This window comes from Lontra canadensis, unplaced genomic scaffold, assembly GCF_010015895.1.
Source record: "Lontra canadensis isolate GAN:19392208 unplaced genomic scaffold, GSC_riverotter_1.0 scaffold296, whole genome shotgun sequence".
Classification (NCBI taxonomy): Eukaryota; Metazoa; Chordata; class Mammalia; order Carnivora; family Mustelidae; genus Lontra; species Lontra canadensis.
Genome location: NW_022631290.1, coordinates 101,148 through 115,044, shown reverse-complemented (window position 1 = coordinate 115,044; position 13,897 = coordinate 101,148). Strand labels below are relative to the sequence as shown.

At 34.2% G+C, this 13,897-nt stretch overlaps 1 protein-coding gene across 1 annotated transcript in view; it reads right to left on the bottom strand.

Moving 5' to 3' along the window:
* Window positions 1-13,897, bottom strand: part of LOC116862674 (2-oxoisovalerate dehydrogenase subunit beta, mitochondrial) — a gene marked incomplete at its 5' end in the record, with an annotated part of 142,591 nt that overhangs the window by 49,390 nt on the left and 79,304 nt on the right. Inside the window, one exon of the mRNA XM_032850034.1 lies at window positions 12,593-12,679. Coding sequence (XP_032705925.1) covers window positions 12,593-12,679 — 87 coding nt within the window. The remainder of the gene's footprint in view (window positions 1-12,592; window positions 12,680-13,897) is intronic.

Sequence of the window (13,897 nt, the reverse complement as noted above, 5' to 3'; positions counted from 1 at the left end):
AGGAATAGATTAAAGAAGAAAAATGGTGACAGAAAATTTGAAAATACAAGCCATCTCAGGAAAAACCAAGAGTCTAACTGGTGCAGAAAGCACTCAAAATACAGGCATGTGGTGGGGGTGGGGGGGTACCTGGCTGGCTAAGTCAGTAGAATGTGTTGACTGTTAACCTGAGGGTCATGAGTTTGAGTCTCATGTTGGGTATAAACATTACTTAAAAATAAAGTCTTAAAAAAAATACACACATGGGGAATATATTATACCCTCTTTATAGTCTAAGTTAGGAATATAAAATTGATGCAGGGAAAAAATGCAGAAATGTACTTATTAAAAGGATAAATCCTGCCAAAAGAAAGGAAATAATCAGTACTTGTTTTAAACAATTATACAATTATAATTGTAGATGATATAAATAATGGATTTTGAAATACTAGTCATCTCAAGGCACTTTTTAAAGCATAAATATTTAGACCCTCTTAAGAGAATAGCCATGAATTATACCTCTCCCCTAATAATATTGAGAAAGACAAATTCTTGGCGCCATCTACAATATAAAACTACCCTACATAGCAAATATCACTATATGGTCCTTTAAAGGATTAAAACAGAAAAATATGTTTCTTCAAGTGGATCAAGAAATAAAGTACCTTCTTTGACATAACTTGAAAGAAAATAATCCAACATTCAACATTTTCCCAATCAAATGCAAATTTTCAGACCTGCAAATTAAAACATCTTTAACACTATTATTAATATTGATAGATTTAAAAAATCAGAACAGTTATAAACTAGATGATTTATCACTTTCATTTTCAACTGTTTGTTTTTGAGTAAGTGCTGATTTTAACTTGTCTTAATTTTCACAAGTGCTTGGATTCAAACTGAGCAGAAAATTCATTAGCAGTAGTTCATCTCTATTTTAACATCTATTCTAAACACAAGCATGTTTTGGTGAGCTGTGAACTCATTCATGAAAAGAGGTGATGGCCCTTGTAACAAAGCATAAACTAATTTGAGCTCTAAATTTAATTACATTAAATTACCAAAATAAAATGAGCTTGCAACAACAGCAACTTGACTGCCCACCCAACAGCATGACAAACTAGCAGAGAATTTCAGTTCTGTCTCCTGGAGGCCAACTCATCCCCTTACTGATGGGAATACAATGCTGACAAAATACACCTAAAATTTCTTAACAAATTGTACACGCTTCTCCGTATTTGCCTATGAAGTTACTAGGGAGCCTAGAGGGTCGGCCAGGTCATGGATAGACATTCTCTCACTAAGAAAATTTTAAATAATTTTATTGTAGTTTGAAAAATCTTAAGATTATACATTAAAAATATACATATTTTAAAAGAAGGGAAACTATTTCATGCCAAATAAGGAAATGAAATATTTTCAATGAATTATAATTTGGAGGCTACAACCAGACCTTCAAAAATCACTCTGAAAGTAAACTATAACTCATTAGGCGCTAAAGATAAAGGTACCAAATCATAGAAATCACTGTCATTTTTAAAAGAAAGTAATGGTTTTCTTTAGAGAATCTATTTTACTCATTAAATAGTCTACTCATTCGTGGAAACTTCACTGGTAACTATGTAAAAGTAAGTATCTGGGTGATGCAGTTTGTTAAGTGTCCGACTCTTGGTTCCATCTCAAGGTCCTGGGATCGAGTCCCGTATCGGAGTCCCCTTAGACCCTCTTCCTCTCCTTCTTCCCCTTTTCCCCATCTTGCTCTCTCTCGCTCTTACTCAAATAAATAAATAAACCTTTAGAAAAAAAAATAAATGTTTTATTTAGCCTCACTAGAGAATTAAGAGGAGAAAAAAAAAGCATCACCAGGTTAGTCACAAGAACCTTGTCAAAACGACACCAAGTAGCAATGTGAAGGACAACAGCACAGGATATCAGTACTCATTTTGGAAGTTAACTCATAACACAAAACAAAACTTTTGAGTGGGTGGGGGGGGCAGTCAACAAATTGGCGTGTTGTATACAAAGGGCCATAGTCCAATCCAGCAGTTTTTGTGACTAGCAGTTTCTGTATACAACACAAACCAGCAAGATACCATTCATCTTCAAAGAATTACTAACAGCAGTGATGCTTAGGGGCAAACAATTCATTTCATTATTTGAGTTCCTACCTAATAGTGCCAGCCAGGGTTCTAGCCACCCGGCTAATAGACATGAACAAGCCATATATGGTCCTTAAGCTCACAAAGCTTGTCTTTTACTAGGGCAAGAAGGACATAGAACAAATAAAAAAGACACCTACAGACAGTTCAGAGGCTATGAGGACAGTAGGATGGAGTATTGCAATGGGGGAAAACTCTGGTGGACAGCTACTGTAGATGGGACATCTGGGAGAGACTTTCTGAGGAGATGCTAGTTCAAAACTGAGGTTATTGGGGAATTCACATACTCCTTAGTTAACAACTAATGACTAAAGACTACATGTTTATAACATAACCTTTCACTTGAGTACACATCCTTTCAAACATTACAGCAGTGAATTTTTCCCATCCAATTGGCAGATCAGTCAGTCTTAAGTGGGATAGACAGGAGTGGTTTTGGGACATCACCAAAAAGGACACAACAAAATACTGACCAGAGGTTACAAAGAAAGGGAGAGAGGAGCGAGGTTCATAATGAATGTGCCTTTGAATTCAAAGGGGACCACTTCTGACAAGGAAAATATTAATAATTGTGCGAGAGAAACTGGAGCACTTTATCATTACCCAGAAAAATGGAATGTGGATGATCTTTCTTCTGACTGGCTTACATCCAAAAGGATTTCAAAGAGAATGACAGCAATCTTTCGAAAAGCCAATACCAAAAGGAGGGAGAGAAAACAAGCAGGGGATTCAATGTGAATCTCAGTATCACCGACCAATTAACATGGGAAGACTAAATAATCTGAGTAACCCAATATAATGCTGCTTTCACTTTTATAATGAGAGCAACAAGTCAAAAAGACCATGCATGCAAGGGATGGAACGAATCCGCAGAATAACGGAATCTGTGTAGTAGGGTTTACTGGTTTTAAATCTATCTCATATCACAAAACTGAGTAGGTAGCCACTACCACTAAGAACAGCAATTCCCCAAACTCAAATGTACTTGATTAAAGAACCCTGTCAAAGTAAAGTACTACGATATTTTAAAAATCCAATTCATGAGCAAAATGGGTTTTCTTATTTAAAACATTTTAGCCAGAACTGGAAGACTTACCAAGACATGTATGAGACACAAACTACAAAAAAGGTTTAATTATTATAAATGCTTCTGTACATAAAAAAATGAAGAAATTATTAGGAGGAAAATATAGATCCAAAAAATCATATCTTATAAGTTTTTTCCTCTATATCTAGATATACATATGTGTCTTTTTTTTTTCCTTCCACAAAATTAGGCAAGTAAAACACCCGTGGGCTTGCATTGTGAGTGTTTCATATAATATTATATCTGTACAAATATTACCACGCTGTCAACTATTCTTTCAATAATTTTCATAAATCTGTAACAGTCATCATATGGATAAACCATAACTTATTCAACTATATTCCTGTTGTCATTAATGGTATTTCCAATATTTTCCTATGAAATGACTGGCTCTGAGAAAAATGACCTTTCATATTTTTGTGTGGAACTCCAAAGTGAAGGTTTCTAGAATTTCTGAGTCAGAGGAAATGCACACTTTGATGAGTCTCAATCATCCCCAAACTGATTTCCTAGAAAGATTGATTACCCTGCACCATTTCAACACTAAATATGATTTATTTTTAAGCACTACCACTCCTATGAGTAACAAATGATAGGTATCTCATTTTTGAAATTCACATTTTTAGCCATAAGTATCATATTATTTTCATGTTTACTAGCCACTAATAGTTCTGAAAAAATAATCTGTCTCTGACCTTTTAAATAAAGGTACTATAATTTCCTTATTAATATTTAAGAATGTTTAATACAATATTATCTTTTGTCATGTGCCTCAACACTGACCGAGTTGTCACTCTCTTTTTAATTGTGCTTGTTTTTGTCACACAAGTTATTTTTTACGTTATGCAAATATATTAATCTACGACAATAGGGATCCTGTTGCTTTTTACATTTCTGCTCAAAAATTTCTTACCCTTCTTGAAGCACCTGCATAGCGCAGAAGGTTAAGCAACCAACTCGTGATTTTGGGTCAGGTCATGATCCCAGGGTTGTGAGATCAAGCCCCCACTCAGGCTCCACACTCAGTGCAGTGTCTGCTTGAGATTCCTCCCTCTCTCTCTGTCCCTCACCCCTTTAAATAAATAAATCTTTTAAAAAAATTTCTTACCTATCTTAGATCAGTTATTTTTTACATTTTTCTTTTAGATTGTGTGGTTTTCTTTCTTGTAAAGTCCATTTGAGTTTATTTGAAAAATGGAAATCGAAGGGCACGTTTGAGAGATTTTTAAACCTCAACACTAGGTGGGTTGGAGGGGTAAGCGAGAGGACAAGGATGAAGAGGCAGTGAGGGAAAGAGATTTGAAAGGAGAAAACGGCGTTCCATGTTGAGTGAACAGCATTTAGAGACCGATTTCTACTTTATGCTTCTCCCTTTCTTAAAAGTTATGTTTCTTAAAGTCATGTTTTCTTGTTTTAAATCTTCACACATTCACTCACCACCCCAAATATAATATGGTCTCCATCCTGGGTATAACCCTACATTCATTGAAGTTACCAATGTCTTCCAGTTAAAACCATCAGTATCTAGCTGACTTAAACTCTGTAAGACTTTAATCTTCGGTAATGGCTTTCTCCTACTCACTTCTTTTTCTCTGGTCACTCCAACTCACACTCCTTACAGCTCTTCTTCCTCTTTCTCTTAAGTGTTGATGTCCCTGGAGGATTCTTCTTTAGAAACTTTCCTCTTAAGACTAGCCTTTTCTTATGTGATATTACCCATAACCTTGACCTCAGCCATCCCCATAAGATGATGAATCCTTAACCTTTTCCTAGACCTTACGTACTCTTCTGAGCTGCAGACACACATTTTCCTCTTCATCTCAAATGCTACAAGCCCAAAATGAATTCATCATCTTCCATAAACGATGTTCTTAAACCTGTTTTCCAATAATATTCCCCAGCACCTCCATTCTAAAATCACCCAACCCAGAAACTAAGCTAAGCCTTATTCTTAACTCCAGCCTGCCTCTCTGTCATCCACCCCAGTTCCTGCACAACTCCTGCCTCATCAGTCAGCAAGCCCGTCTTTCAAATTTTCCCTCCTTTAAAATTCACTTTTCTCTACACCACCATTCTCACGCCCTTGACTTAGAAGACCCCCAAATCTCTCATTTAAATTACTCAGATAGCTTCTTTGTTAATTTCTGTAACTTCCTGCCTCACCCGTCATGGTTCATCCTCAACACAAGTGCCAAAGAGTTTTTTCCTAAACTGCAAATACTTCTAAGTCAATTTCCTGCTTAAAGTCCTTTTAATTATACCCTTTTGCTTTAAATAATGAAAATAATTGTGACTACTGTATTCCTACTACAGATGGTCCTTGATTTACTAAGGTTCAATTTGAAATTTTTTTACTTTATCCATGGTGTGAAAGCAATATGTATTCAATGGAAATTTAACTTCAAATTCTGAATTACGATATTTCTCAGGCTAGAGGTACAATATTCTCTCTCAAGATGCTGGGCAGGGCTGCGAGCCACAGCTCACAGTCAGCCAGAGATCACGAGGGTGAACAACCCTTACAGGTACGACCATTCTGTTTTGTGCTTTCAGCCCAGTATTCAATAAATTACATGAGATATTCAGCACCTTATTACAAAATAGACTTCGTGTTAGATTATTTTGCCCAACTGCAGGCTAATATAAGTGTTTTGAGCATTTTTAAGGTAGCTGAGGCTATGCTATGATGTTTGCTAGGTTAGGTGTATTAAATACATTTTGAGTTACAATATTTTCACCTTATGATGGTTTTATTGCGACCAAATACCGATAGTTGAGGAAGAGCTGTACTTCCGATTTCTTGGGAAATTTATGAGAGGTATTTTAAATACATTATATGAGAGAACTGAAGTTTATTATCCATGTGAGATGGCTCTGCTCTGTCACAGCTTCTTCCTTACCCAAAACAAATTCCTTAGTATTATATAGAAGATTCTTTATGGTCTAAACCTTACCAGCTTATTGATCTTTACCTGGTGCTACAGTCTTACCTACTACTCTTCAACCATAACCAAACCCCTAAAGCCACTAGAAAATCAATTCTTTTTCCTGCCTCCTTATTCCTTCTGCCTAGAGTCACAACCCCCCTTCACCTCAAGGTCATACACATCCTCCAAGAGTTAACTCAGCTGACCCATGGGTTAGGTGATCAAGTTGTTTTTATAATCCCACAGTCGTCAGATTATTTCCCTATCCACGCATGTACCATTGTATAACTATTGTTTAGCATCTATTTTTGCTACTAAACTTGTGTCACCAAAATAAGAGCTCTATTTAGCGAATGAAATGCCAAAACTGATGTTGTGCCCAGAGCACCCAGCAAAGTTTTATTACAGGAATTAATTATCATTCAAGAAATGGCCAGTAGGACAGCACAATGGATTTATAAAAAGATGTGAGAAATAATACTGAAAACACCAGTTTACTATCAACATAAATATCTTACTTCTATTGCCCAAGACCTATTGGATGTATTTAAACAGAGAATGGGCAAAATCTGATGTGTTTTAAGGAAACAGTGAATAGTAATTTGATAAGATGTGAGAGGCTGAGGGGCAGAGATAAGCAAGGAGACAATTTAAAAGGTCCAGAAAGGGATGCCTGGGTGGTTCAGTGGGTTAAGCATCTGCCTCTGGCTCAAGTCATGACCCTGGCATCCTGGAACGAGCCCTGTATAAGGCTCCCTGCTCAGTGGGAAGTCTGCTTCTCCTCTGCCTGCCTCTCCCCTGTCCTCTCCCTTTCTGACAAATAAAGTCTTGAAAAATATTTTTTAAATTAAAAAAAAAAGAAGAAAAAGAAAAGGTCAGAAAGAGTTGAGGAAAAATAGAGTTCATTTTGAGACAAGCTAATTTCCGGAAGCTGGTGAATATCCATGTCCTAATGTCCACCTTTTCTCAGTCTCATGTGAAAAATCCTTTCAAATTAACCATTTTCTCATACAAATTTCTTATTACTACCAAAACTAGCAGGAAGTTGAAATTTTTAGTCTAATGCTCCATAGGTAGAGTAAGTCCTGAAGGTTTTGAATTTGAAAGTTGTAAGACCAGCCATTGGTCTCAGGTTGGGACCACCTGAGGAAGAATAGGGGAGACAAGGGCTGAAGGGGGCTCCTTGGATCCATTTATACGACAGAGCAAAGAAGGAAGGGCCACTGGCATGATCCGGGCAAAGGGAAGGACCAGCAGAGTATAACCTGGATGTAAGTACAAATTCAAACAGTGGCGTAACCACCCCAGCCTTGATGCATCCCTAGAAGGACCCAGTCTTTGTTTCCTATCTATGGCCATAGAAACCGCTGGATGAACACTAAACAGGCTTCCAGGCAAAATTCCACTTTAAAAAGAGTCCATCTTCTATTTGATCACTCTGTGTTAACCTGTTTTTTAAAGTTCTGGCTCCATGTAAATAGATTTTGGTATAGAAGTACACTTCCCTGCTTGTTACATCTGTTGTTGTTGGCAAATGCCTTGCATTGTTGGTTAAAAAAAAAAAAAATTTTTTTTAAATAAGACTCTAAAATTGCAGTAAACTACTCATTAAATTACTACTCTGATAGCTTTCTCTGATGATTCTTACTTTACAACATCATAATTTTAATTAAACATTTTCCACAATGATAAAAACTCAAGACATGTAGGAGTTCTCCCACTCCTTCAGATTGATATTTTCAAGCAGTGTTAGTAAATTTGGTAGGAATAAGAAGCTTATTTTTTAAAAAATCCTCCCGTAGAATCCTTTCTAAATGAAATGGTAAGAAAAGCAAAACTCCTTTACTTGAAAATTATGAAAGTTTCCATTTACACAATGATTTGTGTAAACCCTATAAAAATCCTCTCAAAGTATTAGAATATGATTACCTTAAAAATATATGTCAGTACACACAATTTCGGAGTTCTTTTTCTAGGAAAAGAGACCGCACAGAAAGGATGGAACAATGGTATGGAAACTTACCATCCTCTCCAATTGGACTCTTTATTGCAGACTTATTGCTTCCATGTGTTAAAAAAATAAATAAATAAAACCTTTAAGCCAACCCCAATCCCTAAAATTTCTGGCGTTCTTATTAAGCATTGACTCCAGAAGGAAAAAAAAAAAAAAAACCAACTCAGAAATTTTTTTTTTATCACAAGCCTATCAGAGTCAAAATTTATTTCATCATTATGGGAATGTGTTCGAAATTAATAATAAAGGTTGGTTTCTCCAAGGCTTAAAGAAATTATACTATTTAAAGCTGCTAAATACCATACATTATTTGGCCTTAATATTCAAATAAATAATGCCTATTTTGAACATTGCATTCTAGCGCATATAATATAAATTAATGAGAGGACTATTAAAATGGATGAGGTTCACACATTTCTTTTTGCACAGTAATGATTGTTTTTAACCTGGGTTGCATAAAGCTGAGGAATATAAACATCTATAAGTAAATCATAAAATTTTCTGAAGCAATGAAATATTTGCTCAAACTACACAATGAATTACCCAAGCTTTGTGTCTTTGCACTTTTCTACAAATCAGGGTGCACAGTGGAATGCACAACTCCCTAAAAGCAACATATCTCCAACTTTCAGTGTGTGTCAAATGAAAGAAGGAGAAAGTTCCCTCACCCCCAAAGTGAGAACAGATGGGAATGTAAAATTAGATGAGAAGAGACAGTGAAGCTTTGGATGACCGATCAAGAAATCTTCCCCAGGGGTGGGGGGCCAAATATACTAGACCTCGGTTTGTTCTGCCTCTCAGTTAACTTCCAAATTCAGTACAATAGGAATGCAAAGCAGTTCTTAGATTCGATGCATTGGTTTTGGATTCTATAAGCATTCATATAAATTTCATGAAGAAGTTATTGACAATCCATTTTTTAAAATGTTATGTTTAATCATTCCTGTGAGTTTAACATGACTTTAAACTAAGACTGTTAACCGTATTTTTTTAATAAAATAAATGGTTTTAGGAAAAGAGATAATGGGCATGAACAAACAAGATGTGGACAATAAATTCCCTGTATGATGGAAGAGCCATCTGACATAAATTGAGAAGTTATGTAAATAAAGTATGAATACATTTCATATTCATTCTTTTCATATTTTATCTGTACAACTAAAAAAAAAAAAAACAACTTAATAGTAATGCCAGCAATACTTCCTACACCTAGGAGAAAAATGTTTTGCTGATATTCAATCTTTTTTAGCATGATATCACTTTTCTATCTAAAAATATTAACTATAAACTTAAAAGAATACTCTGTATAGTGCTTTATTATCTTCAAAATTTTGTTTAATATGGGTAATAATTTAAAATTTCGGGGACACTGAAAATAGTGCTCTCAGATTCTAATGTATTTAAAAACAGTAGTTTTATTGTGAATCACCATTCTCTTAAAATACTGTGATATTAAGAGCTATTTTTTGTAAGATTAAATATGATCCCCTGAAGAACTACGAGAGATCTTCCACAAAATAGTGCTTCTGGATTAGATTTCTGGGTATGTGTTGATTTTTACATAAAATTTACATTCACTGATACAACAGTGAGAATAATTCAGTATTTTAATCAATTTATAGACCACTCTCATCCATAATTTCAAACTTGTTTTCCAAACAATGGTAAGTTCTCTGTGTACCTTTTCCCTGGTGTCCCAGAAAACTGGCTTTCAATATCTTAATCCTGTTTTATCTTTTTTTCAGACTTTACACCATAGTTTATACAACAAGAAGAAATATAGGAATATGAATCATTCCAAGTGGTGAAAGCAACTGCACCTCACACTTAAGTAATTTCAGTTTAAACAATCCAAGGTGCTGGTAATGCAACAGAGGTTGCACTAACAGGGAATGAGGCCTTCCATAAAAAAGATGCTCAATATAGGACACTGCATTTAGTTGAACATGTGCATGAATTAATTAATGAAAGGCAGGATTTATTCTTCAGATCACTCTGAGTATGTGCAAATATTATTACTGAAAAAGGAAAAAAAAAGTCTCTTAAGGTATCTCCCCCCGCCCCTTATCAATACATGAAAGCCACAAGTATCAAACATCTGGGGATACTGTGTTGATTTTACTAAAATCCATTTTCTCTTCTTGACTTAAGCAGAAACACCTGTGAGTATTTTCAAATTCATCCTCATACTAATAAATCCAAATACTAATCCCCCAAAACATCAAACGCAGATCCCTCTACATTATTGCCTTAATTCATTTTATAGTTAGCTGGTTAAATGATTTTTAACATGGAACACAGAACATTTTATAATAAATTTAAAACTTCTATCTTCCTCTTGGGGCTCAGGGGAACTTTGAATAAAGAATGCATATGCACAAACTTAACATTACCTCAAGACTCCTGTCCTAGTTCCAGATCTTCCACTGTCCTCTTAAACTGGGTGAGTCAAAAACACACCCTGGACAACCACCACTAATGTGTCAAAGGAATCAGGTCAGATTAGGTCACGATTTCCCAGGCTGACGTCTGCAGACACCTATGGGCAGATTCTTGGGAGTCAGAGAGGGTTACAAGGTGTCTTCATGTTATGCTATAAATATAATTATATTTCGGATAATCTCGTTCACAACTTTTACCCCCGATCATTATCACATAATTTCAGGATCTGATTTTAACACAGTGATTTTGATCTTGTTCGTGTAAGTCTTTTGTAATGACTGTGTTTAACTCTAATAGGTTGTTCCTCAAACTGAAATTCACAAATGTATTCTTGAAGCCTGATATTTTTCTGTTAACCCATGTCCAAGTACTATTCAAGACCAACAGACACTAAATTAGATGATCTTTCTAATTCTTTTCCAGTCTGAAAAATATGTTACACTCTATCGCAGCTTACTAATAATTTATGGAGATCCAGCATAAGCACACTTAGAGAAAGAGTACTTCATAAGAGGAGTTATTTCTAATTCTCTGTTTACTTCTTTTCTTTTTACATTTAAATGCAAATGAAATTTTTGAGATAACAAAACAGCATTCAGTGAGCAGAATGAATAAGGGTATCAGATCAAAGTTCTCTTACCAAGTCACTATCATTTTAAATGATTTAGTGCATTATATACTAACTAGGAGTCAGACAATTCCAGTTTCTTTTTCCAGTTTTGCCTCTGACTTGAAATAGCATCTCGGTGTTAGAGTGATTTGTTTGTGACGCTCCCCCCTTTTTTTAAACAAAGTTAATCCATTATGCTACTCAATGAATAAAATGCACAATAAATACCAGACACTCATATTACATGATAAGTAGTATGATCCAGAATTTAATTTATATAATAAATTTTTTAAAAATCTGTAAAACTCAAATATTTGCTTTTCTTAATTTTGTTAGTGACAATATAAATAATGTATAAAATAACAGTATAATTTTTGGATTATATCGATCTAGTTTTATGTTTAAATCTGCTTCATCTAATTTTAAAATATTTACAGTGTTGTCAATCTGCACTTAAGAGATAATTTATTGGTAGAAATCATTGTTTAATGGTTAAAAAGTTTAACTTATAAAAACTTATCATTATTCATATATCACAATCTTATATCAAATTTTTAAACTATTCACTCTTGAAGGAGTTCTCGACTTAACATGTTTCTTAACAAAAGAATGATCTTAACACCAGTAAAGAGAAGTAAAATGTTTTCAAACTGCAAAGATATTCTGAATTTAAAATGTACATATTTTACATTTAAAATAGTTATTGAATTTTTAATTTAAAAAATTAGGAAAATGAAACTCATTTAAATCATCTTATTCCTATCTGTGATATATAAATGCAAACAAAAGTTTAAAAAAAAATTCTTCATAAAGCATTATGTGGGATTTTTTTTTCCCTAACTTGCAGCAGTTTCTACTGAATACTTTTTAAAAGAAAGTTGTGAACCATTTCTAAAGCATAACATAATTTGATTATTAATTAAACTAACAAAATCACTTACTGATTTTGATATTATTTATTGAATTTATATTGTTAACTTTTGACAGATGCGTTTCTTTTTTAAGGGGAAGTCTGTGAAAATCTAAGATCAACATATTGCATAATAAGTTTAACTTTTATCAAAAGAGAAATAGCATATTCAGATTTAAAAGTTTTCATTTCCTGTTCTTCTAGCAAATATAACTAACATTAGTTTTGTAAACTCATTTCAAACCTTCTTCTTCCTATAAAGGAATTTTCAGCTTTGATTACTTCAAGATTTCTTTTCTAGAAGATGTAATTAGACCATTAACCGAAGGACAGTGGAGTCGAATGGAAAACGTGCATTTCCAGAAAGTGCACACTTTTATATATTGTGATAAGTAACCTTTATCCTTGGAATAGACAAGTCCAACTGCACAAATGTTAAAACCAGTGCCAAAAAGTTACTCTACCTGAACCGTAGAGCTGATCTCTGATGCAAAGCCGCCTGTCAAGGGAGCCTCATGACTGATTAGCAGTCGCCCTGTTTTGATCACAGACTGAAAGAGGAAAGGAAAATCTGATGTTGAAGAGAATACATATTTTCAAGTATATGATGGCAGTTTTGATTAAGGAATAAAAACAAAGTATTTCAATCTAATAAATAATTAAAAGTTAGTAATACAGTTTTATGTCAAATAAGTTGTAACTCTCACTGCATAGTTATTTGATATTTGTACTGTTACAAAATTTTTCAATATAGTTTATAACCCTACTACAAAAGAAAAATGGGATTTGTCATTCTGTCATTAAAAGGCATTCCATTATAAAATACTTCTGTTATAAAACACTTCTGTGTTACAAACTAAATTACTGTATTTCACATTTTTAATCTCAAAATCATTTTTTCTTCATATTACCTTAAGAATGAAAGTGTTTTGGGGGTTCATTTTTGGGTGTATTTGTATATAAACAAACAGCCTTGGGAAATATTGTTTTGTGGAGAAGGAGCACATGAGAATAGCATGTTAGAGCTGTAACGCAGGAAAAGTTCAAGCTTCTAGATCTTCAAGGAAACCTAGCAGGAGGAAAGCACTGCAAAAGTACAAGGGTTACAGCCGTTTTTGTTCGTATGCATTAAAAACTGGTTAACCACCACAACTCCATTTTCACATAGAAAATGTCACAAACAAAAAGATGCACCCTCCATACTGGCTCAGTGTGGTTGTTCACCCAGTGTGATATACTCTGTACAAAAATAAATCAAAAAGAATAGCTTATGATATCATGTCAGGATGCCAGCTGTGTTGGAAGGCAAAAAATATTAAAATCAACAGCAAATTACTGCTTCAGGTATGTTGAATAATTAACATGTTACCAAAGAGCTGGGGTAATGTCTCTGCTACATGTCTAATAACTTGATATCACCTTTCTTAAATTATACATTAATATTTTGTGAATAGAAGATCTTCCAAGCAAATATATGCATATAAATTAAAAGACTGCCTTCATTCTAAGCAACTAGAGTTTAAGATCTTAAAAGGAGCAGATGTTAAACTCCAATTATGGCCAGTAGCCATGATAAAAATAAGTTATTATATCTACTGAATATACAGTGACTTAAGAACATAAAATTTTATGAACACCTTAATGAATACCATCCCCACCCCCCAGTGAAATGTGAACCTTGCTATACTGGTACTTGGATTTTAGAACTGTGATGAATTATGCCATTTACGAAAATCACAAGTTAAGTTTTAATGCACCTGGTTAGAAAT